Genomic DNA, 27668 nt, shown 5'->3' on the forward strand with positions numbered 1-27668 from the left:
CAAACCCAATGGCACATAATATATAAACATACTGACCCTGAAACTTCAGTGGGGGAATAGTCATCTTTAATGTACTGTATAATTTAGTGTCAAAATGAGTATGTGAATTGAAGATACACAATAAGTACTCAATAAATGTTAGCTAATTTAAGTGTTACCTATTAAGCAGTTACAACTGGAGACCATGTATTTCCTGTCGCTACAGCCAAATTCAAAGCAATCAAATACTTTACAGAACTGCAGAATTGTTGGCTGGGCGTGGTGGCTCACACCTGTAATCCCAGCACTTTGGGAGGCCGAGGAAAGCATATTACTTGAGGTCAGGGGTTTCAGACCAGCCTGGCCAACATGGTGAAATCCTGTCTCCACTAAAAATACAAAAATTAGCCAGGTGTGGTGGTGCAACCCTGTAATCCCAGCTACTGAGGAGGCTGAGGCAGAAGAATCGCTTGAAACTGGGAGGCAAGAGCTGCAGTGAGCCAAGATCGTGCCACTCTGCATTCTAGCCTGGGCAACAGAGTGAGACTCTGTCTCAAAAAAAAAACACCCTGCAGAATTATTCTGGCAAAATAAAGCCACCATTTTAGAAAAGGATCATGGAACTCTGATCAATATATTAATAGATCAAGCTTTGTTACTGCAGTTGTAATTATTAAACATCAGTCTTATCTTTCAAATACTGATCAAGATGAAAACACACTATGTTCTAGCTTTGAAGAAGAACCACTGAGATTTAGGGTTAAGGCTAGAACTTTAGGAATTATTATCTTGAGATAAAATATATGAAACATAAAACTATCTTCATTATTTCTGGCTATAACCAAACTGGAACATTTGGGCCCTTTTCTTACTGTGATAATGAAAAACTGTCACTCAAAACTATAGTCTTTGACTCTTTGTGAAAAGTTGATTCAACTTGTTGGGACGACTTTTAGACTAATAGGAAAAATCTATGTTCTTTGGTAGCTAACAAACATATGCTTTCCCACAATTTTAAAAATTGGCACACATATTAAGAAACCTGGACTTCCGTAAATTAAATTTCTTATCTGCTGCACCTTATGCTTGAAAATTCTAAATTGTTGACTCTAAAGATCAAGTTTATTAATTTCTTTATTTTTTATCAGCCTCTTGAGCCACAGTAGGCCCAGAGAGACTCCCTAAGATCACTTTTAAACCCTCCCTCCTTTTAAAAACTTAATGGCATTGCTTGAGTTACAATACTAAGGAGTAAGTATCTGTGTCAGAAAAAAAATCCTCACATTATAATAATATAAATTCTTACCTAAAGCATATGCAGCTAAAACTGAGCAAACTTGTAAATTTGGCAATATATCCAGGTGAAAGGTTCCTAAGCCAAATAATAACTGAAATTCGGGCACTTACACGAAAGGCCAATAGCATTCTGATTGGGGTCTCCTGTCAAGGTGGATCCTAGGCTGATATGATGATGTAAGATTACTTAGCTCACAACATCAAGACTTTCCTACATCAGTTTTATTTAAAACACAAACAAGTATTTCTCTTTCTGTAAGGGCAAATGGTTCAAATAATGCAGAACATGAAACATTGACTAATACAAGTGCTTTAAATATGAAACAAAATTATTTTTTAAAAAAGCAAAAGAATAAACAATATATACAAAAGGGACCTGGAATCTGTAAGCTGATTCCAAAAACGAAATAAGTAGAAAATCCGTGGTGAAACCTGAACATTCTACCCCTGCTTTGGAGAAGGGCTATCATACAACATTCAGTCAGCTGAAGATGGATTGGTAGAAGTGTGTCTATACATAAATTTCAAGTCATTTTTGCTTGTGCAGAATCATCTCAATCTTCCCAAGACTGAATGGGCAGTCCTGTGGCTTTCTTCCTTTTCCATATTCCCAACAAGGCTACGTGAAGTTCAACTCTTGATGAGCCGCTTACAACAGCAGTTCCTTAGGAGCCAACATGACAGGTGGGTCAGATTTCCCTATGAGAAACAAAACTGGCCACCTACAGCAAAATATCAAAATGGGTAAGTCCTTCCTTCCTCCTCCTCCTGATTATATACAACATATCTCCTTTCAAGACTATTATTCCCATCATGCTTATTCCTTCACAAATCTAAACCTTGAGGTGATATGAAGGAAACCAACATCAAGAAAAGAAAACTCAATTCAGAAATGAAGAAAACTGGCAGGTATACAATACACCCCCAGAGCATCTCAATATCCCTGGCACAGTACAATTCAGTGTACTGCTATAGCCCATAGATAAATATTGGCAGCTTGAATAAGCTCATTTTTTCCCTCAGGTGGTTAAAGGCCACCAAATAAATACTGGGCAACAGGGGTTTGTTGGGAGAGTTAGAAATAAAAAATTAACCAAATTTTGTCCCTGTGTTAATTCAATGCCAGTAAGGAGGCAAGTACTGAAGAAGAAAAGGGACAATTTTCATACTAAAAAAGAATTCCTCTAATCATGTCACCATCTCATATAATGAAATCCAGGGAATCCCAGAAATAGAAAATTAGTTTCAGGGGACCCCTGAGGCACTTTAAAGCCTTTTAAAAAATTACAGTAATAATAAATTAGATATTGCTCTTCAGAGGCTAACAGAGCAGCAGAAGCATCAAGATCAGGTCCAAAGAGTTATGCCCACATTACAGGCTTCCTGAGCTGCTCAGCCCTCTTTAAAGCTTAGTTGAATCTCTAAATACCTTTAAAAAGACATACAATTTAACACAGACTGAGTGGGTATTTTTGTTTAGTGGTAGCATAAAATTTGGTCCTTAATGGTAGCAGCTGTCTTCATCCATTTCAAACTCAGGTAATATCAAGTACATCAAGACAATACATAAAGAATACAACAAAGGAGAAAAAAGCCAAAACTGACAAACACCTCAAGGAGTCACTAAGTTCACTTGCACCCTTTCACTTGATCTCCCTCTCAGTCTCTTTTTTGTGGAGAGAAGGGTATGACAGAACTTTTTTCTCATCATTGGGTATGATAAACAATGGCATTGAATGGACAAAATGGTTATAAAGTAACTTTAAAAATCTGATCCCAAGGAATCCAGGACACATACAGATAATTCAGAGGTATACTGATTTGGGGCAAATTCTAGACTAAAGAAATGATCATCTCAGGTAAATGTTACAATAGATGAAACTAAGTCCAGTTTTTTGGCGATTTTTTTTTTAAAGTGTCCTCACTACCACCTTCAGCTATCAATCATTTCTGATAGCTCAAGCAGAAGGTCATCTTCATCCTTCCCAGGATCCAGGTCAATCTCAGCTTCCAATTTGCCTCCTGAAATCTCCCATATTAGTTTCTCAAAATCATCCTCCACAGAGAGTGGGGGCTTTCCTGTTGAGGCAGAGCTGAGTCGGCGAGTTTTCACGCTCATTTGGGATGAGGAAGGGCCAGACACCTCTGGGGGTGAGGAATCTGAAGAGGACTGGGTTGGAGGCAGCACAAGACTGTAAGAAAAAAAAGATTATTAGAAAACTGCCCTTTTTTCAATAGTTGGCTGAATCACCTAGTCTCATGGACACAAAGAGTGAGTAAAAATTTGTTTCTAAGAACATACATAAAGAAATAATTCTTTTACTGATTTGGGATCAAGCATTTTTTTTTTTTTTTTTGAGGCAGAGTCTCCCTTTGTCACCCAGGCTGGAGTGTAGTGGTACAATCATGGCTCACTCCAGCCTCGACCTTCTGGGCTCAAGCGATCATTCTGCCTCCGCCTCCCAAGTAGATGGGTCTACAGGTGTGTGTCACCATGTGATTTTTTTTTTTTTTATTTCTTTGATTTTTATTAGAGACAAGACCTCACTATGTTGTCTAGGCTGGTCTTGAACTCCTGAGCTCAAGTGATTCTCCAGCCCCAGTCTCCCAAAGTGTTGGGATTACAGGCATAAGCCGCCTTGCCTGGCCAGCACCAAGCATTTTTATAACTCAAAGTAGGTGTTAAAGACATCTTTCAGGGGCTGGGCATGGTAGCTCACACCTGTAATCCCAGCACTTTGGGAGGACGAGGAAGGTGGATCACTTGAGGTCAGGACTTTGAGACCACCCTGGACAATGTGGCAAAACCCTGTCACTACTAAAAATACAAAAATTAGCTAGGCCTTGTGGCAGGCACCTGTAATCCCAGCTACTTGGGAGGCTGAGGCAGGAGAATTGCTTGAACCTGGGAAGTGGAGGTTGCAGTGAGCAGAGATTGTGCCACTGCACTCCAGTCTGGGTGACATAGTGAGATGATGCCTCAAACAAAAAAACAAAAAACATCTGTTAGGTACTATAGCAAAATGTAAACAATGGCACCAAAGAAGAACAGCAACCCTAAATTTTCATACTTTCTTGCAATTAATTTGAAGTGCAACAGATTTACTTGAATGTTGCTAAAGTTATTTATCAGTGTTATTCTCTAGAGAGCCTAAACAATAACAGGGGCCTGGAGTCTGTTTAGAAAGAATTACAAAGCATTACCTGTCTCTAGGATTTTCTGCTTCAGGCACAGTGACTGATTTGTCCTCAGAGACAAGCGGGACAACAGCCTACAAAAGGAAGAGTCAGGTAATTCAGTGAGAGTCAGGCTTTTTAATTTGAGCATATTCATTTTCCTTTGCTGCCTTCTTAGAATTGTGGCTATGATTCTTTAAGCCTGTGAATCTAAGAATCGATAATCTAAAGGTTGAGTATATAAATAAGCAAAATACTTTGCCATCTAAAAATTAGCTTTTAAAAAATCCTGTCCTGCTGCTTCACAAATATCAAACTGTAAGTATAAAATACAGTAGTAACCCAAATTACTAAAATGCTAGGAAATGCCAGGAAGTGATATACACAAGATAGAATGCTAGTGGAGAGTTAGTCTTTCCTGCTTTCCTACCACACAGAATGAAGCACCACAAAGTGAATATACTTCTTACCACAGCTGCCTTTTTGGCTGGGGGTTCCTGTAGGACACTGCTGGAGCTGAGTGGCTTCACAGCGGCAATGATAGCAGGGTGCATCTCCACTGCCTTACGTTTTGAGGCCAATTTGGGGGATGACACAACTTTAACCACAGATGGCTTCACATTCACTTTGGGTTTAGCTACAAAGGGCAGAAAATATCTGATAAGCAGTGAGAATAAACTCTTTTAAATGGAGAATAATTCAGAATAAAATATCAAAACTCCTTCAGTACTAGAAATACCACAAATAATTTCTTAAAAAAGAGACTGAAAATGATTCAAAGGCAATTTGTGGTCACATGGTGGTCACTACAGGTGGTCACCATGTAGATATAATACCACTTAAATTTGTTACCATTCCTCTATTCCTTGTTTTTATTCAATACCAGAGGAAAGATGCACCATAGAAAGTTTTACACAAAGCTTTTTAAATAGCAATTTTAAATTCTGAGAAAAGAATTCATCTCGTTTTGCCTTTGTATAAAAATATCAGAAATATTACTATCTACCTGTGGATAGAAGGCAAATGAAAATTCAACCCAGTTGTTGCCAGGAAGTTACTGGCAACAATTGGGTTGAATTTGGTAATTTTGATAATCTAAAGCAATACACACTATAGAAATACTTGCCTTTACCCCTTTTTTCCAAGGTCTGTGCTGCACATTTCACATTCAATACTGAGTCTCCAATTCCTGAGGTTTCTACCTCCACCTTCTGGGATGACTTTGTGGGAAGTCGCTTGGTCAGGTGCCGTGTGATTCCTGGCACAGCAGTGAGCACTGGTTTCTCTGCCACTTGGGTATTACAAGAGGCTACATCTCCCCGAAGAGGTGTCAAGACTGATTTTTCCCTCTCCTGCTGTTTCTGCATGTGCTTCTCTCTCATGGTCTCACATCTCTTGACTTGAATTTTAGTGATATCAACTCCTGTGGTCTCACCTGAAGCCTGTGGATAAATTTGAATGACAGAATTAAAATCTGGTACCTCTAATAACCTGTATGATATAAGTACCAGGTCAATATCGAAGTTAAGCAGAATCTCACATGATCCAGAATCTGAGAGAAAAGCTCTTTATTTGATGTTAAATAGAAAATACCCTGTTAAAGATGAAATATTAGAATTACAGATATATGGAATAATAAAAAACCCAGATTCCACAGGCTAGACAACCATGACTCTAAGTCAAATACTAATGATTCCTAAATAATCAAAGACTTGCACAAAGATTTATGTACAAAGATATTATTTTATTTATAATTGTGTAAAACAAAATCTGAATGTCCAGAAAAAGACTGTATTTGTATAATGGAGAATCATGTGGTCAGTAAAAACAAACTTCTTGAAGAATTATTAACATGGTAAAGTTAAAGCAGGCTGTAAAATGATACACTGTAGAGTTCTCGATTATGTTCTAAACATGGGTTTAACATTAAACAAATTCACATGCATGCATATATAAACAAAAAGGTCGAAGAAGCCCAAGTGTGGTGGCTCACACATGTAATCCCAACACTTTGGGAGGCCAAGGCAGGCGGATCACTTGAGGCCAGAAGTTCAAGACCACTCTGGTCAACATGGAGAAATCCTGTCTCTACTAAAAATACAAAAATTAGTCAGGCTTGGTGGTGCATGCCTTTGATCCCAGCTACATGGGAGGCTGAGGCACAAGAATCGCTTGAACCCAGGAGGCAAAGGTTGCAGTGAACCGAGATCATGCCACTGCACTCCAGCCTGAGCAACACAGCGAGACTGAAAAAGCTCAAAGAAATCCATGGAAAAGATAATGATGGTTACATCTGAATTGTATATTTTTAGGGTTTGTTCATTTTTTAAAAAAATAAAATTCCCGACTTTTGTATGATGCACAGCATTAGAAAACACTCAGTTAAAAAAATATTAATGGCCAATTCAACAAAAAACTTTATTTTTTGTATCTTTAGTAAAGACGGGGTTTCATCATGTTAGCCAGGATGGTCTCGATCTCCTGACCTCGAGATCCGCCCGCCTCGGCCTCCCAAAGTGCTGGGATTACAGGCGTGAGCCACTGCGCCTGGCAAACAAAAAAACTTTAAAAAGGCAGCAAATACTGATATACATAGAACAATAGGAAATTCTCATAAGAAATTGTAAGTAAAAAGAAAGACTGTTTACCTAATATATGAGTGAAGCACTTAGAAATTCACTGTAAGGTAAAACTACCAATTATCTAGCCTTTGTTTGCCATGAACAAAACCATACAATGATCTTAAATTTACCTCTTTAGCTTCTGTTCTAATACTGCTCTGAGAATCAACTTCATTTCCTTCCTGAAGGTTCTTCTCTTCTTTCATCCCTGTATTCACATTAAAGACATCATTAGTTATTTTATTTAAGCTGCAACTTCATGATAGATGTTAAACAAAACTTTATTTAACGAAAGTAGTAAGGACAAATAAAATTACAGATAAAGCCCATCTGTGCTCCTAAAGTCTCAAAATACACATTAAAATAGCAAAGGTTGGCTGGGCATAGTGGCTCACACCTGTAATCCCAGCACTTTGGGACACTGAAGCGAGCAGATCACACTTGAGGTGAGGAGTTTGAGACCAGCCTGGCCAAGGTGCTGAAATCCCATCTCTATTAAAAATACAAAAATTAGTGGGGTGTGGTGGCGCATGCCTGTAGCCCCAGCTACTCGGGAGGGTGAGGCAGGAGAATCGCTTGAACCTAGGAAGTGGAGGCTACAGTGAGCCAAGATCACGCCACTGCACTGCAGCCTGGGTGACAGAGTGAGACTCTGTCTCAAAAATAAAATAAAACAAAATAGCAAAGGTCTACATAGCACTATTGAAAAACTTCATTTAATTCAGTGTTTTCAATGTTATCTGAGTAAAGAAAGGTTGTCAAACAACTCCTAGGGAGATCCCATGGAACACTCCTCTGGAATATTATGTGGGGACGTGGTACTAGAGACCAAGTTCTCGTTACCTGTTCTTTTGGTGATTCGCAGCAGCCGCCTTGCCCCTGGAGTGGCCTCATGTTGAGACGGGGAGCTGGTGCTGCTCTCAGAGCTCTGCTGCACCCTCAGTGCCTTCTCCAGTTTAATTTCTTCCAGCGTCTTGATGTGCACCTCCTGCATAGACTTTGTTTTACCTGCAGGCTCCTCTGATTGTCCTTTGTTGGCAACAATGGGTGGCAAAACAACTGTTTTTTTAATTTCACTATCAGTCTTTAGCTTGATGCAAGTTGTATCCTTTTTGCTTTTTTGTCTCTCTGCTTCCTGCTGCCGATGTTTTTTTTCAGCCAGGACCTCAGAGAAGGTTTTGATACGGATAGTGGAGGAGCTTCTTGCTCCTGAAGTAGAATCATCAGTTTTTGAAGGTCCTTCTGTCTTGAGCTTAGTTTGCAATTCTCCACGTTTCTGACTGGCTCTTTCAAGAAGAATTTCTTCTAATGTCTTCACATGGATCTCACCAACTTTATTAACTTTCTCTGTTTTCATAGGAGAAAAACATGTCATTATACTTGAAGTTCATCTCTTACTGACTTATGATCTCTCCATTCTTGGATCAAGACAGTCCAACAGAGAGCTATCATTTAAGCAGGCAATTAAAAGGATCAAAAGGGTAACATTATTTCTTTTCTTTTCTTTTTTTTTTTTTTTAAGATAGAGTCTCACTCTGTTACCCAGGCTGGTGTGCAGTGGTATAATCTCAGCTCACTGCAACCTCTGCCTCCCAGGGTTCAAGTGATTCTCCTGCCTCAGCCTCCTAAGTAGCTGGGACTACAGGTACCCACCACCAAACCCGGCTAATTGTTTCTATTTCAATTTTAGATTACTGCAAGTTCCAGGCAGTGGTCCTCAAGGAAAACTCTTTGGAGGCAAAATTGATTTGTATTTCTATTCAGAAGCTTATTCTTCAGAAACTGAAAGCCATTTATTAGTTGGATAAATTTGTCATTATAAATCTTAACAAAAATAGCAATAAATTCTTCATTAACTTATGGCTATAAACATGTAATGAACACTGGGCTAGAAATACAATGGTAAGCAAAATAAAATCTCCACATGTAATTTACAGTCTAACAGATCAATAATTAAACAAGCTATAGGTATGGTAATGATAACTGCTTTGATAAGGGAGGTATAATGCCATAAAAGGACACAGCAGGAACACCTACGCTTGTCTACAAGGAAATGATATTAAATTTAAAGGATAAAAAGAAGGTAAAACAGGTGACAAGACAGAAGAAAAATGCAGAAGGCCCAGAAATTGGCATGCCACTGAAGAGCTATTTTCAATGATACATTAATCGTTCTACATCTGTCTAAACTGAAGAGCAAATGTCACACTTCACAGACAGAACCATTCTCATTACTGAAGGGCTAAGAAAATAAATAATGAAAAGAGATAGTGCTATGAAATCAATGATAATTTGGAGATCATACACATATATATGTAATCACTGAATAACAGCTTTTAACGACCCCCCCCCCAAAAAAAAAAAATTATATCCTTTCAAAATCTCTTTTTTTTTTTTGGTAGAGACAAGGTCTTGCCATGTGGCTGGCCCAGGCTAGTCTACAAACTCCTGGCTTCAAGTGATCCTTCTGCCTCAGCCAATCAAAGTGCTGGGATTACAGGTGTGAGCCACCATACCCAGTCTGAAATCTTAAATATACTGTGTTCTGTCTCACTTTCCAAGCTCTTGAGTATACTATTCCCTCTACTTGGAGTATTCCCTGCTGATCTCATTTCTCTTGCTACCTGTGTTTTTTTGTTTGTTTGTTTTCTGTTGTTTTTTTTTTTTGAGACAGAGTTTTGCTCTGTTGCCCAGGCTGGAGTGTGCAGTTGTGTCGTCTTGACTCACTGCAACCTACACCTCCTGGGTTCAAGTGATTCTCTGCCTCAGCCTCCGAAGTAGCTGGGCCTGCAGGCGCCCACAACCACGCCTGGCTAATTTTTGTATTTTTTTGTAGAGACAGGGTTTTGCCATGTTGGCCAGGCTGGTCTCAAAACTCCTAGTCTCAAGAGATTTGCCTGCCTGGCCTCCCAAGGTGCTGGGATTACAGGCGTGAGCCACCACGCTGGACCTGGTTAGTTTCCACTGAATTCAGCTTAAAACCTGATACCCTCCAATTTAGTTTTTCTGATCAGAGCACTGAACACTCAGTACACTATAATTGCCTGTTAACTTCAACCACACTAAAGACTTCATGAGAACAACAACTATATTTAGGTACCTGCAATATTGCAAAGGAAGCACTCACTTACTGAATTATTTCTTCAAGTTAATAAAAAATTGCAAATTCTTTCAATCCAAGGTGGCAAACATTTCAAAATTACCACTCCAAGAAAGTACAACATGAATGGTGACACAGAGGCCCTGTTTCCCTCCCCTACCAAAACTTCATTGAAATGATAAAACATTAAAAATAAATCCACACTAGCAATGAGAAATAAGGATGTCACTGGCACAGCATACATCTTGAAGAATTTCTAAAACAGAAAGCAGATGTGTGAATTTACAGAAAAATGGAAAAATAATAGTTAAAACCACAGGCGTGAGTTCTGTTCCTCCCAATACAGTCAAAGGAAACTGCCAAACTTGGGTTAACTACTATTAAAAGCAACGGTGGGATGTGACATAACCATTAGGGTAGAAATTTAAGGACCGCCTACAGAACAGCTGGGCCAGTCATGACCTCCTCCTGAGACCTGCTCCCTAAAAAGAGGCAAGTTTGCCCACGAAGAGCACATTATGAAGATGTTGGGGCTGGAGAGAAGTAGAGCATGAAAATCCCAAGCTTTCACAATACCAAGCAGAAAAAGGGGAGGGAGGAGGGATAAAAGTAAACACAAATCTGAAAAAGGAAAAAAGTTGTTTCCACTCAGAAAATAAAGTCTTACTGCAGCAACTGTATGAGCCCCCAGACTTCCCATCTTCAGTCCATACAAGCTGCCTGTTAGTACACCCTCTCCATTTAGCCAGACATAAATTAAGTCTCCCAGTCAGGAGAGAGGACAACTTGGGGAAAAGGTCTTTAAAATGAAAGGAAACCCAAGCCAGGTACTTACAACTGTGGAAAAACAACAATATTTAAGATAAACCAAAATAAATAAAAAGAAGTGGTTAAGAAGCCAAAATCATACACAAACTTTTTAAAATAAAAATAAAGATTTGAATTAGAAGTATCAGAGCAGGCCAGGCGCAGTGACTCACACCTGTAATCCCAGCACTTTGGGAGGCCGAGGCAGGCAGCTCACTTGAGGTCAGGAGTTGGAGACTAGCCTGGCCAACATGGTGAAACCCCGTCTCTACTAAAAATAGAAGTTAGCCAGGTGTGATTGCGCATGCCTGTAATCCCAGTTACTCGGGAGGCTGAGACGGGAGAATCGCTTTAACCTGGGAGGCAGAGGTTGCAGTGAGCTGAGATCGTGCCACTGCACTCCAGCCTGGATGAAAGTGAGACTGTCTCAAACAAAAAAATAAATAAATAAATAAAAAATAAAGGCGAGCGGGGTAGCTCACGCCTGTAATCCCAGCACTTTGGAAGGCCAAAGTGGGCAGATCACCTGAGGTCGGGAGTTCGAGACCAGCCTGACCAACATGGAGAAGCTCCGTTTCTACTAAAAATACAAAATTAGCCGGGCGTGGTAGCGCATGACTGTAATCCCAGCTACTTGGAAGGGTGAGGCAGGAGAATCACTTGAATCTGGGAGGCAGAGGTTGCAGTGAGCCGAGATCGCACCACTGCACTCCAGCCTGGGCAACAAGAGCGAAACTCCATCTCAAAAAAAAAGAAGAAATCCCAGGCCGAGAATAAAGAAAAAAAAATAAGAGAACAAAGAAAGTTCTTGAAAAATAAAAATACAAGTGCCAAAATAAATTCATGTGAAGGACTAGATAATAAAGATAAGGCTGGCCCCAAATCAGCCATTTAAAAAGGCATAGGCAAAGTATATATAGCCCATATGGCCACCACCTAATTTTGTAAATGAAGTTTTGCTGGAACACACCAGCAGTCATTCATTTACATATTGCATACATATACATACGGCTGCTTTCACTCTACAATGGCAGAGTGGGGTAGCTGCAATACTGTGGATTGCAAAGTTATTTATATCTGACCCTTTACAGAAAAAAATTGTCAATTCCTTGTCTAAAAAATAAAGTTGAACAAAGCTCACAAAAGGTTAGCCAAAAACAAAGAAGCAAAAAGTATAAAGAGACATGCAGGCCTATGTCCCAAAGTTCCAACATCTATCTAATACAAATTTCACAAGGAGAAAACAAAAAGAAATGTGGAACAGTCATACTCAAAAGAAATTAATGTTTTCTAGAGCTAAAGAAGACAAATCTTTAGATTCAAAGGGCCCACTGAATCAGTATTTATGTATTTACTGAATCAGTATTTATGATAAATACGGATTATCATAAATACTGATTTAGCAGAATGAACAAAATGATCCAGGTTTGATCCACAACAGTGAACCTGCGGCATACTAGGGAGAGATAAAACCTAGAAATCTCTGAATAACTCAGGTTGCATACAACAGAATAAAAACGTCCAACATCAGACTCCCTTTTTATGGTGCTAATATAACTTTAACATCCAAATCAGATAAGGATGGGGGATAAAAAGTAACCTAACGTGGCTAACACCATTCATAAATAGAGATGTAAAAATATAAAATTTTTAAAAGCCTCAAACTGAATCCAGCAAGGTATTAAAAAAAAAAACATGGAAGGCTGAATACATGGATGTTCATTTTATTATTCCTTAAACTGCACATATATATACTTATGTAGTTATATTTCATAATTTAAAAAATTTAAAAATTATAACACAGGAAGAATATAAAGAAAACCCCAATACCCAGATGACACCAATTTTATTTATATTCTGGTGTATTTTTGAAGATTTTTTAAAGGCATATGTTTATATCTTTACAAAATTAGAATAATCTCATACATATGCATGTTTCTCCTGAGAATAAGTTTCTATAGTAAGAAAATAAACTTAAAAAAAAAAAAAAAGATTCTTATGTTGCCCTAAATCAGGTCAAAAGTGGTATGCACTCTTTGTTATCTTTTTTCACTTGATACAATGCAAGTTGATTTTTCCATATCATTGTTGTTCAGCATTTGACTTTTCATGACAGCAAATTATTTTAGCACATAACTATCATAATTTTATCTAAACCCTTTTTGTTGTATATTTAAGTTGTTTCTAATTTCCCACTATTTAGCCGGGTGAGGTGGCTCATGCCTGTAATCCCAGGATTTTGGGAGGCTGAGGCAGGTGGATCACCTGAGGTCAGGAGTTTGAGACCAGCCTGACCAACATGGTGAAACCCCGTCTCTACTAAAAATACAAATATTAGCGAGGCGTGGTGGCATACACCTGTAATCCTAGCAACTCGGGAGGCTGAGGCAGGGGAATTGCTTGAACCCAGGAGGTGGAGGTTGCAGTGAGCTGAGACCTCGCCATTTAACTCCAGCCTGGGCAACAAGAGCAAAACTCTGTCTCAAAAATAAATAAATAAAATAAATAAATAAATAAATAATTTCCTACTATTAATGCTATGATGAACAATCATTTTACCATCTCTAAGCACAAAAAAGGAATTGATCCCAGTTGAGTCTGAGTTGACTTGATCAATTACTTAAAAAACAAACAGAACTACAAAAGAACAAAAATCAAAAGCCCTAGCAAGCAACAGGTAAATCTGAGAAAAAGCAAAGGCTCTTACAGCAAAGAAAAAAATAATCAGAATCTGGTCTTAGGATTTACTTACCTGTTGCGTCCTCATTATTTGGATCAGCTGACATGCCTAATCGCTCCTTAAGAGACTTGGAAACTTGAGCTGTGAAAAGAAAGATTTTCAAAAATCCAAAGTTGAACAGAAACTTTTTACAGCTTAAATACAGGTTTGCTGGGCATGGTGGCACACACCTGTAATCCCAGAACTTTGGGAGGCCAAGGCAGGCTGATCACTTGAGGTCAGGGGTTCAAGGCCAGCCTGGCCAACATGGTGAAACCCCATCTCTACTAAAAATGCAAAAATTAGCCAGGCACAGTGGCTCACGCCTGTAATCCCAGCACTTTGGGAGGCTGAGGTGGGTGGATCACTTGAGGTCAGGAGTTCAAGACCAGCCCAGCCAACATGGTGAAACCCATCTCTATTAAAAAAAAAAAAAAATTAGCCAGGCATGGTGGCGGGTGCCTGTAATCCCAGCTACTCAGGAGGCTGAGGCAGGAGAATCGTTTGAACCTGGGAGGTGGAGGTTGCAGTGAGCTGAGATCGTGCCACTGGACTCCGACTCCAACCTGGGTGACAAGAGTGAGACTCTATCTCAAAAAAATAAAAATAAAAAAGATTTAAAAAAATCAAAAGTTGAACAGGGAGTTTTTACAAGTTAAATACAGGTTTGTTGGGCATGTTGGCACACATCTGTAATCCCAGCACTTTGGGAAGCCGAGGCAGGTGGATAACCTGAGGTTTGAGACCAGCCTGGCCAACACAGTAAAACCTCATCTCTACTAAAAATACAAAAATTAGCCGGGCATGGTGGCGTGTGCTTGTAATTCTAGCTACTAGGGAGGCTGAGGCAGGAGAATTACTTGAACCCGGGAGGCAGAGGTTTCAGTGAGCCAAGATCGCACCACTGTACTCTAGCCTGGGCCACAGAGATTCTGTATTTTAAAAAAAAAAAAAAAAAAAAAAGTTAAAATGTTCTTCTCCACAGAACACATTTATGTCAATCATAGATTCCCTAGAGTACTCTGGAAAGCTTAAAACATGCCAGGCGTGGTGGCTCACACCTATAATCCCAACACTTTGGGAGCCTGAGGCGGGCAGATCACCTGAGGTCAGGAGTTCGAGACCAGCCTGGCCAACATGGTGAAACCCCATCTCTACTAAAAATACAAAAATTAGCCAGGTATGGTGGCGCATGCCTGTAATCTCAGCTACTCTGGTGGCTGAGACAGGAGAATCGTTTGAACCCAGGAGGCGGAGGTTGGGGTGAGCTGAGATAGTGCTACTGCACTCCAGTCTGGGCGACAGAGTGAGACTCTGTCTCAAAAAACAAAAATACCAAAAGAAACAAAGAAAAACGTACTTTAAGGCCGGGCGCGGTGGCTCACGCTTGTAATCCCAGCACTTTGGGAGGCCGAGGCGGGCGGATCACGAGGTCAGGAGATCGAGACCACGGTGAAACCCCGTCTCTACTAAAAATACAAAAAATTAGCTGGGCGCGGTGGCGGGCGCCTGTAGTCCCAGCTACTCGGAGAGGCTGAGGCAGGAGAATGGCGTGAACCCGGGAGGCGGAGCTTGCAGTGAGCCGAGATTGCACCACTGCACTCTAGCCTGGGCGACAGAGCGAGACTCCGTCTCAAAAAAAAAAAAAAAAAAAAAAAAAAAAAAACAACGTACTTTATATCTGAAAAGCAAAAACTACTGAATTAAAGGAAATAATTTTGTTATTGTAGAGCCTTCTAAAACCTTATTGTCATTGAAAGAATTTTTCTTCCAAGTAAATTTAAAATATGCTCCTTAGTTATGAAAATCTTCAGTATGATCGATACACAAGGAGGAAAGGAATGTGGCAAAGAAGGTAACTTTTGCTTGCTCTGAGGATGCAAGAAAACCTCCAAACAGGAACGTCTACTCATCAAAGTCCCTTGGGCAAGGGGAAAAATTAAAAGAAGTTTCTTATTTCAAAGAAAGTTAAAACCAAACACAATGAGAAGGAAAAAAACACCTATTTTTTAATAATTTAACGCCAGTGTTTCACTGCAAATCATATAAGCGGAAAAAACATAAATCTAACCTTGGCTTTTTGCTCTCCTTCAACTATAAAGAATTCTAATTCCCTGAGGGGCGCAATAGTGCATTCCTGTACTCCCAGCTACTTGGGAGGCTGAAGAAGGATGGCTTGAGGCCAGAAATTTGAATCCAGCCTAGGCAACACAGTGAAACCTTGTCTTTAAAAACAAAACAAAACAAAAATCTAACTCCCAGCTATCTCTTGATTTTAGTCCACATGTCTCCAAATCAACTTCCAAAATACCAAATCTATGCCACTACCTCGTCTTATCTAGATTATTTTAACAGCCTGCCACCTCATCTCCAGGCCAGCATGCTTGCCCCCTTCTAATCTGTCTCCATATTGCAGGCAAGGTAATGGTTTTAAAATGCACGTTTGAGCCTGTGATCCTTGTTTATCATTTTTTTTTTTTTTTTTTTGAGATGGAGTCTCACTCGGTCACCCAGGCTAGAGTGCAGTGATGATTGATCTTGGCTCACTGTAACCTCCGCCTTCCAGGTTCACACAATTCTCCTGCCTCAGCCTCCCAAGTAGCTGGGATTACAGGTGCGTGCCACCCCGCCCGGCTAATTTTTTTGTATTTTTAGTAAATATGGGGTTTTGCCACGTTGGCCAGGCTGGTCTCGAACTTCTGATCTCAGGTGATCCACCCACCTCGGCCTCCCAAAGTACTGGGATTACAGGCATGACCTACCGTGCCCGGCCTGTTTATAACCTTTCAATGGGTTGTTACTATCTTAGAATAAGTCCAAACTTTCTAACACGGCTTAAAGACTATATTATGATCTAGTCACCACACTCTTCAGCCCATTTCTATATTTCAGCCATATGCAGTTCCTTGAGCACACCACTCTTAGCTCTGCCTTTGCAGGAGTTATTCTCTCTGCCTGAGACACAGCCTCTGGCTCTCGAACTTCACCTGGCTAATTTCTAACTCATGTCTTAGGTCTAAACTTTAACATAACTTCTTCTGTGAACCTTCCCCTAACAGATGGTAATAACAGGTGCCTCTCCTACATGTTACCATAACACTGTGTACTTTTCTCTGTCACAAAATTTATCACATTTATAAGTATTCCTACCTGCCATTTATACTATAAGCTCCTGAGGAGTGTGACGGTGTTTTTTTCAATGGTGTCTACCCAGAATCTAGCAGAGTAAGGATTAAATGTTTGTTGAGTGAATAATATAACAAATACAAGATAACCTATTACCTGAACAAAAGAATGAAAAACCCTAGCTGTTAGTATTACAAGACACAAGTGTCACAATTACATACACACACAAAGTATGTAAGAACACAGGTACCTTTCTTTGGTGTTTTGTCAATGTTAGTTTCTGGAGTTTCAACTTTCTTCCCTAGCCTCTGTGCCAGGCTACGCTTTAATGGAGGATCACTGTCACCACCTATAAAGAGGGAGAACTTAGTTTAAGATTTCAAGTCAATCTTCAGCAAGGTCAAGAAACACAAACAAAAACAGACAACATAGCATAATTCTATTAAGTGTTCTGCATACATATGGCGTGTTTGTTCATCAGCTTCCTTAGAGTTCAATGTTAGAAACATAAAAATGTGGTAGAAAGAAGAGGTAAGGAAGGCAAGGTGCAGTGGCTCAGGCCTGTAATCTCAGCACTTTGGGAGGTCAAGGCAGGAGGATCACTTAAGGCCAGGAGTTTGAGACCAGCCTGGACAACACAGCAAGACCTTGTCTCTAAAACAATTAAAATAAAAAATAGTCAGGCATGGTGGCACACACCTGTGGTCCCAGCTACTTAGGAGGCTGAAGCAGGAGGATCACTTGAGCCCAGGAGGTAGAAAGGCTACAGTGAGCTATGATCATAATAATCATAATACTACACTCTAGCCTGGGCAATACAGCAAGGCCCCATTCTCAAGAAAAAAAAAAAAGAGAGAGACAAGGAGAAGAACAAAAAATTAGAATGCACAAACATTTACCAAATAAATTAACTGACCAAACCTACAAATGAAAGGTCATAAACCCTGGTTGAGATTAAAGTTCAGAATTAGAAATGTGAAAAATTTTCACGTACAAAAAGAACCTTTTTTTTTTTTTTTTTGAGACAGGATCTCACTATGTCACCCAGACTGGAGTGCAGTGGTACAATCTCAGCTCACTGCAACCTCCACCTCCTAGGCTCAAGCGATCCTCCCACCTCAGCCTCCCAAGTAGCTGGACTATAGGCACATGCCATGCCTGCTTAATTTTTGTATTTTTAGTAGAGACAAGGGTTTGCCATGTTGCCCAGGCTGGTCTTGAACTCCTGAGCTCAGGTGATCTGCCCACTTCAGCCTCCAAATGCTAGGATTACAGCACTATGCCAGGCCCCCCCAAAAATCTTAACAGGTCAGCTGCTGAATTAAGTAAATGCATACAGGATGAGAAAGACAGGTTAAGAATTATTAAATTTTAAGTTTTTTAGTATGAAGACTTTAAGAGCCACATAACCCCTCTCTCTCCAATTCTAGAAAAGAAATCTAAGGTTCTGAAATATTCTGTATCTCACCCAAGTCATCAACTAGTTAGTGATACAGCCAAGACCTAAATCAAGTTTCCTAATTCTAGTTGCTTTCTTTTTGAGACAGAGTCTCATTCTTTCGCTCAGGCTGGAGTGCAGTGGCATGATCTCAGCTCACTGCCACCTCCGCCTCCTGGGTTCAAGTGATTCTCCTACCTCAGCCTCCCAAGTAGCTGGGATTACAGGCACAGGCCACCATGCCTGGCTGATTTTTGTATTTTTAGTGGAGACTTTTTTGTAGTAGAGATGTTTGTATTTTTAGTAGTTTCACCATGTTGATCAGGCCGGTCTCGAACTCCTGACCTCATGATCCACCTGCCTCGGCCTCTCAAAGTGCTGGGATTACAGGCGTAAGCTACCGCGCCCAGCCTTCCAGTTTTATTACACTGTTCAATACAAGTTGTTTAAAAGTCACCAGTTTTTAAAAACGGTTTTTTAGATTGCTTGACTGAAGTTACATTGTTTGCAAGGTACCAAAGCTTCAAAAGTCCCTACACAGAGTATGATTGTTTCTCTCCCCTCATTTATAATTTAAATATAAAACAATCACAAAGTTTATATGTATGCTGATGTTAAAATAGCTCATTCCTATATTTTAAGAACTTTTAATTATTACTTTTAGAGACAGGGTCTTGCTGTGTTGCCCAGACTGGACTCAAACTCCTGGGCTCAAGGGATCCTCTAACCTCAGCTGCCCCCACGCAGGTGGGATGACAGGCATGCACCACCATACCTGGCTTAGTATTAATTTTTTCTACCTAAAATTTCTAGATCAGCTTTATCCAAGCTGAAAGTCTTATTAATTTGGAACCCTGGTTTGGTTTGTTCTCTAAATACATGCTGAGATATTAAAATACTGCTCTTAGCTCTCCCCACCATCTTGAATCCTGTGGAGGCCTCCTGGGAACAGGACTTCTTAAAGGAAGTATGTCTGGAAGGCTGTGGTCCAAGGGCATTTTTGCTGGCTATAAGTGGGGTCTCCGGAAAAAAAGGGAGCACATAGCTTTTCTTAAAATTGAAGGTGTTTATGCCCCAGATGAAACAGAATTCTATTTGGGCAAGAGATGTGCTTATGTATACAAAGCAAAGAACAACACAGTGACTCCTGGTGGCAAACCAAACAAAACCAGAGTCAGCTGGGGAAAGGTAACTCAGGCCCATGGAAACGGTGGTGTGGTTCATGCCAAATTCCATAGCAATCTTCCTGCTAATGCTATTGGACACAGAATCTGAGTGACGCTGTACACCACAAGGGTTTAAACTAATGAAAAGTCAGTAAAAGTGGATTTGTGCTATTGTAAATAAATAAACAAAAATAAAATACTGCTCTTAAAATCTAGAACTGGTATTGTTTCTTGATTTACAGCTAGAAGAGATTTCTAAAGACTGCCTCATTTCTGTCTCTCCTAAGCTCTTTTTGTAAATGACTGTATAACGTGTAATGTACTCATCTGACTATAACCTTGGGCAAGTTATTTAACCCTTCCTGAGTTTGAGCTCAGTGCAGAAAATATTTACTGATATCAAGTGCCAAGCATTGTGCATAGTTTACTCATGGTTGCTGAGGATTCGATGAGAATTTACATAATGTGCCAGGCGCGGTGGCTCACGCTTGTAATCCCAGCACTTTGGGAGGCCGAGGCGGGCGGATCACGAGGTCAGGAGATCGAGACCACAGTGAAACCCCGTCTCTACTAAAAATACAAAAAATTAGCCGGGCGTGGTGGCGGGCGCCTGTAGTCCCAGCTACTCGGAGAGGCTGAGGCAGGAGAATGGCGTGAACCCGGGAGGCGGAGCTTGCAGTGAGCCGAGATCGCGCCACTGCACTCCAGCCTGGGTGACAGCGCGAGACTCCGTCTCAAAAAAAAAAAAAAAAAAAACCTTATAACTTCAATAAAAGGTATAACGCACTCATGAAAACATGAGGAATTTATAAGTGCTTTCAGCCAATACAGGGGCACCAATAACAAAGATCTGTATAAAGAGAGTTTGGAGAAGCTATCATGTTAATGCACAAACAAGCAGAAAAGAAAAGATATACACAAAATTTATCTTACCTGCTGAAAATTTTCGTTTCCCCAGTCTCTCAGTAAGACTCAATCTAACCAAAGGTTCTTCTCCTGAAATGGCAAAAGCAGAATTTCTCTATCCTTAGACAATTTTTCTGTATTCAGTAACTACTAATGGGTACAAAGTATGTTCTGGTATTAGTGTGAACCCACCCAGAAAGTCTCTTGAAAATCAGGTCTCAGTCTTAAGGAAGGCCATTACATCAAAAAAAAAAAAAAAAAAAAAAAAAAAAAAACCCCAAAACCTATTAATAATAAACAGCCAAACATACAGCCTAAACAGAAGCAATAGCACAGTACTAATTATTATTATTATTTTGATGATAATAATAGACTCTTGCTCTGTCACTCAGGCTGGAGTGCAGTGGCGCCATCTTGGCTCACCGCAACCTCCACCTCCTGGGTTCAAGCAATTCTCCTGTCTCAGCCTCCCGAGTAGCTGGGACTACTGCGCACACTACCACGCCTGGTTTTTTTTGTTTGTTTCTTTGTTTTTTTTTTGAGACAGAGTCTCACTTTGTTGCCCAGGCTAGAGTGCAGTGGCCCGATCTCAGCTCACTGCAATCTCCACCTCCCAGGTTCAAGCGATTCTCCTGCCTCAGCCTGAGTAGCTGGGATTACAGGCATGCACCACCATGCCCGGCTAAATTTTGTATTTTTAGTAGAGACAGGGTTTCACCACGTTGGTCAGGCTGGTCTCGAATTTCTGACCTTGTGGTCTGCCCGTCTCGGCCTCCCAAAGTGCCAGGATGACAGGCGTGAGCCACCACACCCGGCCTAATTTTTGTATTTTTAGTAGAGACAGGGTTTCACCATGTTGGCCAGGCTGGTCTTGAACTCCTGGCCTCAAGCAATCCACCCACCTTGGCCTCCCAAAGTGCTGGGATTATACAGGTAAGCCACTGCGCATGGCCTAGCATAGTACTAATTATTAATAGCAGTCGAGTATAAGACAGATTGTATTCTTAACCAATTGGTTATAAAGCTGAAACTATCCTTTTGCTTATGCACTTTGATATGTTAAATGAAACTGTACTCTACTCCAATGTTAACTCTCCAATATAACTATCTCTGATCACCTCAGGAAGAAGTGAGCTCTCTTTCTTCTAATTCTTTGTTGTTTGAATTGCACAAACATTTAAATGTATCTATATCTATAATTCCTTATTAGGCTTAAAATTATTAAGTGAAAATACTTTATTACAGGCCGAGTGTGGTGACTAACACCTATAATCCCAGCAATTTGGGAGGCTGAGGGGGGCAGATGATTTGAGGTCAGCAGTTCGAGACCAGTGTGGCCAACACGGTGAAACCCCGTTTCTACCAAAAACACAAAAATTAGCCAGGCGTGGTGGCGTGTGCCTATAATCCCTGCTACTGGGGAGGCTGAGGCAGGAGAATCACTTGAACCTGTGAGGCGGAGGTTGCAGTGAGTGGAGATCGCACCACTGCACTTTAGCCTGGGCGACAGAGCAAGACTCCATCTAAAAAAAAAAAAAAATTTAATGGCCAAGCACGGTGGCTCACGCCTGTAATCCCAGCACTTTGGGAGGCCGAGGTGGGCAGATCACCTGAGGTCGGGAGTTTGAGACCAGCCAGACCAACATGGAGAAATCCTGTCTCTACTAAAAATACAAAAAAAACAGCCGAGCTTGGTGGCACATGCCTATAATCCCAACTACTCGGGAGGCTGAGGCAGGAAAATTGCTTGAACCCAGAAGACAGAGGTTGCGGTGAGCCGAGATCGTGCCATTGCACTCCAGCCTAGGCAACAGGAGTGCAACTCTGTCTCAAAAAAAGAAATAAACAAAAAACTTTATAATAGTTCTTCAGTCACATGGGAAGCCAATAAATGTACTGAGTGGATATAAACAGTAAATGGAAAAATATATGTGAGGGCTGCTCGAAAAAGAATTTCAACCTTTTAAATATTAGAGTTGAATGTACCAACTTTTCATCTTTATATCTCATCAGAATACTAACAAATTCCTGAAAATTCATCAAAGGTAAAAGATACCCAAGGATTTTGCATTCCCAATTGTATAAAAGTAGAGGCTTGACAACTCTAAGGCCTATCTATACCTTACCTTGTTTGGTGGAGAGAGTTACTGTCCTCACCACAGTCCTGACATTTTCTTTTTCAGGACCTGGAACGGGCTCAGGGTGGAGTAAAAGACTGGAAACTCCTGAAGAACCCTCTGAATAAGGCAAGTCAAAGAACAGCAAATAATTTATGGATAATAATGCTATCGCAAGTCAAAAACTTTGTTTTTGTAACCAGTTAAGTTCAATACAGACTGATATTATGACTATAAGCCAATCAGCCTTTCTGTATCTGTTTGCCTAGAGTCAAACGGGGTAGTGGTGAGGGGAGCCTTGGGCATGATGTGAAAACAAAATACAAAATTATTTTGAGTGACTTAGGCACCCAAACTACTTTTATTTACCAATAAGGCTAATATTTACCAATAAGGCTAATATTATTCTAAAATTAACCTCAGAGGTACACTACCCATCAGGTGTATCAATCCAACCTATTCTATTTAATCATCTGAAAACACAGCTCCAAGGTTCCTATAAAGCAAGCCTTAAAACAAGGTTCTTAGAACCACTTCTCTCTACATATACTACACTTCACACTATAAAATTTAAGGCTGGAGGCTGGGCGTGGTGGATTACCTGAGGTCGGGAGTTCGAGACCAGCCTAACCAACATGGAGAAACCCTATCTTTACTAAAAATACAAAATTACCCAGGCGTGGTGGCGCGTGCCTGTAATCCCAGCTACTCGGGAGGCTGAGGCAGGAGAATAGCTTGAACCGGGAGGTGGAGGTTGCGGTGAGCAAACATTGTGCCACCACACTCCAGCCTGGGTAACAAAAGCAAAACTCTGTCTCAAAAAAAAAAAAAAAAAAAAATTGGGGGTTGGAAAGACAGAGCAACCAGGCTTACGTAAGCTACAGAAGAAAATCCTAGCAGCTCTTGAGGAAGAACTCTTCTACTAGAAAATGAAGTTTTTCCTTTCTTTTCTTTTTTTTTTTTTCTTTTGAGACGGAGTCTCGCTCTGTCACCCAGGCTGGAGTGCAATGGCTCAATCTCGGCTCACTGCAAGCTCCGCCTCCTGGGTTCACGCCATTCTCCTGCCTCAGCCTCTCCGAGTAGCTGGGACTACAGGCGCCCGCCACCACGCCCGGCTAATTTTTTGTATTTTTAGTAGAGACGGGGTTTCACTGTGGTCTCGATCTCCTGACCTTGTGATCCGCCCGCCTCGGCTTCCCAAAGTGCTGGGATTACAAGCGTGAGCCACCGCACCCGGCCTCCTTTTTTTTTCTTGTTTTGAGACTAAGTCTTGCTCTGTCGCCAGGCTGGAATACAATGGTGCAATCTCAGCTCACTGCAACCTCCGCCTCCTGGGTTCAAGCGATTCTCATGCCTCAGCCTCCCGAGTAGCTGGGACTACAGGCGCATGCCACCATGCCTGGCTAATTTTTTGTTTTAGTAGAGATGGCGTTTCACCATGTTGCCCAGGATGGTCTGGATCTCCCAACCTCATGATTCGCCCTCCTCAGCCTCCCAAAGTGCTGGGATTACAGGCGTGAGCCACCATGCCCAGCCTTTCCTCTCTTAATATAATTTCTTTTTAACCACTATAAGAACTTACAGAATTAATATAGTTCTTATATGATGCTCTTTAGAGCTATATTTTTCAAGATATACAGGTTCTTTCAGATTCTTTATTGCACCCAGCTCTGAACAGTTCGGGACTGAAACACAGCTGCAGTGAATTAAAAGTAACCACAATTTAAATAAGTCTGTGTTTTACTTCAAACAGGCCATGGAAATGAAAATCTATTTGCTCATTTTGCCTGTTGCTTCTAGAAGCGTCCTTAGTATTCTTCCCTAGCAACATACAACCATCCATGCCAAAACGTGATGACTTACCACCTTGCTTCTTAGATTTTTCCTTCATTTTCTTTGACTTAATTTCCTCAAGAGTTTTTATTCCAAAATTCAAACATTCACCTGAAAATCCAAATAGAAATTTTATGAGGAACTAGAGCCTTTTCATCTTTGTATTTTATCTGTACATAGCAGGCATTTATTTTTGAATAAATGATCAACAGAAACTAAGTATAGGTAAGTAAGTGTGTAGCATGGGAAAAAGAAGAGGGAGGTCAATGATTGTGAACTAAATTTCAAAGGTAGTTTCAACAGTGCTGTAAGAGGCACCAATCTAGCCTCTTCTTACCTTGCTTTATATTGACTGCAGGTTTCCGGACGGAAGTCACTCGTAATCCATTGTGAACTTCAGGAGTTGGTTGCAGGGTAGGTGTTTTGGTTTCATCACCTTCCTCAGAAAACTGATCTATATATCAACATTTAAGGCAAATTCACAATTAAAAATAAACCTATAGCTTTAATCCTGATTCTGCCCAATTCACTACGTGACCCTATTTATTTGCCTTAAAGAAGGAGCCAGACAGAACTTACCATCATCATCTTCATCATCATCTGCAGCATTAATTACAACTGGTGGATGCGTGGGGCTAGGAACATTTTCGGAACTTTCTACTTTCATAACGCTCCGCAGCTGAGGGGAAGGATTGGACTGGACAGACAATTTGTTCTGCTGAACTGAAAGTTGGCTAGCCTTCACTTCCTCTTCTGGTGACTCAGGCACAGTGGGCAACACAGCTAAATGCACAAAATCAGTCATAAATTAAAAACAGAAGATACCACCCCAATTTACCAAAAATTCCTGACCACCTATGAAAAGTATAGTGTATTTATCTTATGAGCATTTATGTCTTTTCACTAAATTTCCTCATTTAAGTTCTAAAGTCCCAGGGAGGGAAAAAATGTGCTTTTAGCTAATTAACTCTCCACTAACTCTCCACCGTACATAAACACAAAGTGGGCACTCAAAACAGAATAAACAGAAGACTAGAAGAAGCACAGTACCTGTTCACAAATTCTAGACCTTTAATTTTAATAGTGCAATTCTAGGCTTTTTGCTCAGCAAAGAAGTAGCTTCTAAGACCAAGCATATGACACTTACTTGAACCAAACCAGAAAGGAATAAGTCTACTTTTTTCCCTTAAATTGAGGTAAAAAGATGTAGCCATCAAATTTTAATCACATAGCAACTGTGGCTTTTAAATGGCCAATTCCACTTTTAAATTACTTTAAAATGGACTTTGGGAATAACTACTAGCTTTTTAGTTTTATTTTAGATTATAGTCTAGAGTAAGGTTGGCAAATATTTTCTGTACAGAGCCAGTTAATAATTTAGGCTTTGTGGGCCATATGGTTTCTGTCTCAACTACTCAATTCTATAGCACTAGCACAAAACTGGTAATAGAAAATATGTAAATGAATGGGCAAGGCTGTATTCCAATAAAACTTATTTTACAAAACAGGCAGAGGACCAGTTTTGCCAACCTTTGACCTAGAAAATCAAATTTATTTTGAAAACGTTTATGGGTCTGATAAGAATATGAGAAATGAAGTATAATAACTTAAATGGCATGCCAAGATATATAATGGTTCTATGGTCATGGATAAATCATTTAACCTTAATAAGATTCGGTTCACTCATCTATAAAGTGGAAATAATTCTGCTATTTCACAAGACTGAAAGGAGCCAATGTCTGAAAAGTACTGTTGTGCGGTGTGCATAATAGGTGTTCATTTGATATTCTTTTAAAATTAAAAACTGATCTCACTTTTGCTCGGAGGTAGGAAAAGGCCATCAACATATCGTCCTCTATTATGATGGAAAGCGCAGTTTAATTTTTGACATCCTGTTGGCTGATTTTCCCAATAACAAGGAATTTCACTGCGTTTTTTCTGTAAGAGGGAAAAATACATTGCTTTCAAATGAAACAGTGATACGTGTATTAACGTGGTAGTTTATTTTCTAGACAAAGTTCATACAGGGTTCAAAAATCCGAGGCATGTGAGATGAGATGATTTTTAGAAGGAAGAGAGATTGCTGAAAATAACATAACTTAGGCATGATGGAGAGCTGAATGGAGCAGGAGAGTAGTTTATGTTATTCTTTCCCTTTTTACCCTCATCCTGGAACCCCTAAAATGTCTATACTTAATTTAGAGAAGCAGGATGATACAGTAGTTTAAGTTTATGAAATGAAAGATAACGGTCTGGCCGGGCGCGGTGGCTCACGCTTGTAATCCTAGCACTTTGGGAGGCCGAGGCGGGCGGATCACGAGGTCAGGAGATCGAGACCACGGTGAAACCCCGTCTCTACTAAAAATACAAAAAAAATTAGCCGGGCGTAGTGGCGGGCGCCTGTGGTCCCAGCTACTCGGAGGCTGAGGCAGGAGAATGGCGTGAACCCGGGAGGCGGAGCTTGCAGTGAGCCGAGATTGCAGCACTGCACTCCAGCCTGGGCGACAGAGCGAGACTCCGTCTCAAAAAAAAAAAAAAAAAAAAAAAGAAAGATAACGGTCTGAATCTCTATTACACTACTTATTGGCCAGGTGGCCTTGGACAATTCATGCCTCTAAGCCTCACTTTCCTTAGATATAAAACGGGAATAAATGGTTTCTTATGAAGATTACATAAAATAATGTATATAAAGCACTAAGCACATAGGTCAAACTCAATAAACTGTAGTTATTACTTAAAGTTGAGAGTTCAAGGGTTTGAGAAAATTCTTCCCATTCACGAATTCTCAAAGTAAGGCACATGTAACAACACACTAAGGATGTTAGGTATTGTTAGGTATCCTTCCCAAGTCACCTTTTTTTTTTTTTTTTTTTGAGACAGAGTCTTGCTCTGTCACCCAGGCTGGATGGAGTGCAGTGGCACGATCTCCGCTCACTGCAAGCTCCACCTCCCGGGTTCACGCCATTCTCCTGCCTCAGCCTCCTGAGTAGCTGGGACTACAGGTGCCTGCCACCACGCCCGGCTAATTTTTTTTGTATATTTAGTAGAGATGGGGTTTCACCATGTTAGCCAGGATGGTCTTGAGCTCCTGACCTCATGATCCGCCCACCTCAGCCTCCCAAAGTGCTGGAATTACAGGTGTGAGCCACTGCGCCCGGCCAGTCACCTTACTTTTATAAAGGAAAACTGGGAGGAAAAAAAAAAAAAAGGAATACCTGTGCATCTAGAATAGAATAAACTGCTGAATCATAGGACATATGTCCAAGAAAAATATATACATTAGTTCTCCAACAGCTGTGTATAAGCAATGTTCACAGCAATAATATTTTCAATAGCTCTATAATTTTGCAAACCCATGTGTACATCAATACTAGAATGGATAA

The 27668-nt window shown here is 40.4% G+C and overlaps 2 protein-coding genes across 2 annotated transcripts in view; one reads left to right on the forward strand and one right to left on the reverse strand.

Moving 5' to 3' along the window:
- Positions 1-1475: 1475 nt before the first annotated feature.
- Positions 1476-27668, reverse strand: part of ZC3H11A (zinc finger CCCH-type containing 11A) — a 36632-nt gene continuing 10439 nt past the window's right edge. Inside the window, exons 3-16 of the mRNA XM_032137570.2 lie at positions 26100-26223; positions 24865-25068; positions 24623-24739; positions 24316-24396; positions 22462-22572; positions 20363-20425; positions 17076-17174; positions 13733-13801; positions 7917-8420; positions 7205-7281; positions 5579-5894; positions 4923-5089; positions 4480-4547; positions 1476-3467 (exon numbers count right to left, since the gene is read on the reverse strand). Coding sequence (XP_031993461.1) covers positions 3209-3467; positions 4480-4547; positions 4923-5089; positions 5579-5894; positions 7205-7281; positions 7917-8420; positions 13733-13801; positions 17076-17174; positions 20363-20425; positions 22462-22572; positions 24316-24396; positions 24623-24739; positions 24865-25068; positions 26100-26223 — 2259 coding nt within the window. The 3' untranslated portion in view covers positions 1476-3208. The remainder of the gene's footprint in view (positions 3468-4479; positions 4548-4922; positions 5090-5578; positions 5895-7204; positions 7282-7916; positions 8421-13732; positions 13802-17075; positions 17175-20362; positions 20426-22461; positions 22573-24315; positions 24397-24622; positions 24740-24864; positions 25069-26099; positions 26224-27668) is intronic.
- LOC116458018 (large ribosomal subunit protein eL33-like) lies at positions 19008-19538 on the forward strand. The gene has a single exon (XM_032753855.2). The coding sequence runs from the start codon at positions 19233-19235 to the stop codon at positions 19536-19538; it is 306 nt and encodes a 101-aa protein (XP_032609746.1). The 5' UTR covers positions 19008-19232.

This window comes from Hylobates moloch, unplaced genomic scaffold (assembly GCF_009828535.3).
Source record: "Hylobates moloch isolate HMO894 unplaced genomic scaffold, HMol_V3 SCAFFOLD_18, whole genome shotgun sequence".
In the NCBI taxonomy this organism is placed as follows: domain Eukaryota; kingdom Metazoa; phylum Chordata; class Mammalia; order Primates; family Hylobatidae; genus Hylobates; species Hylobates moloch.

What these genes read in the sequence shown, in the direction of transcription:
- LOC116458018 (XM_032753855.2), top strand. Translation starts at nt 19,233, where the DNA reads ATGTCTGGAAGGCTGTGGTCCAAGGGCATTTTTGCTGGCTATAAGTGG.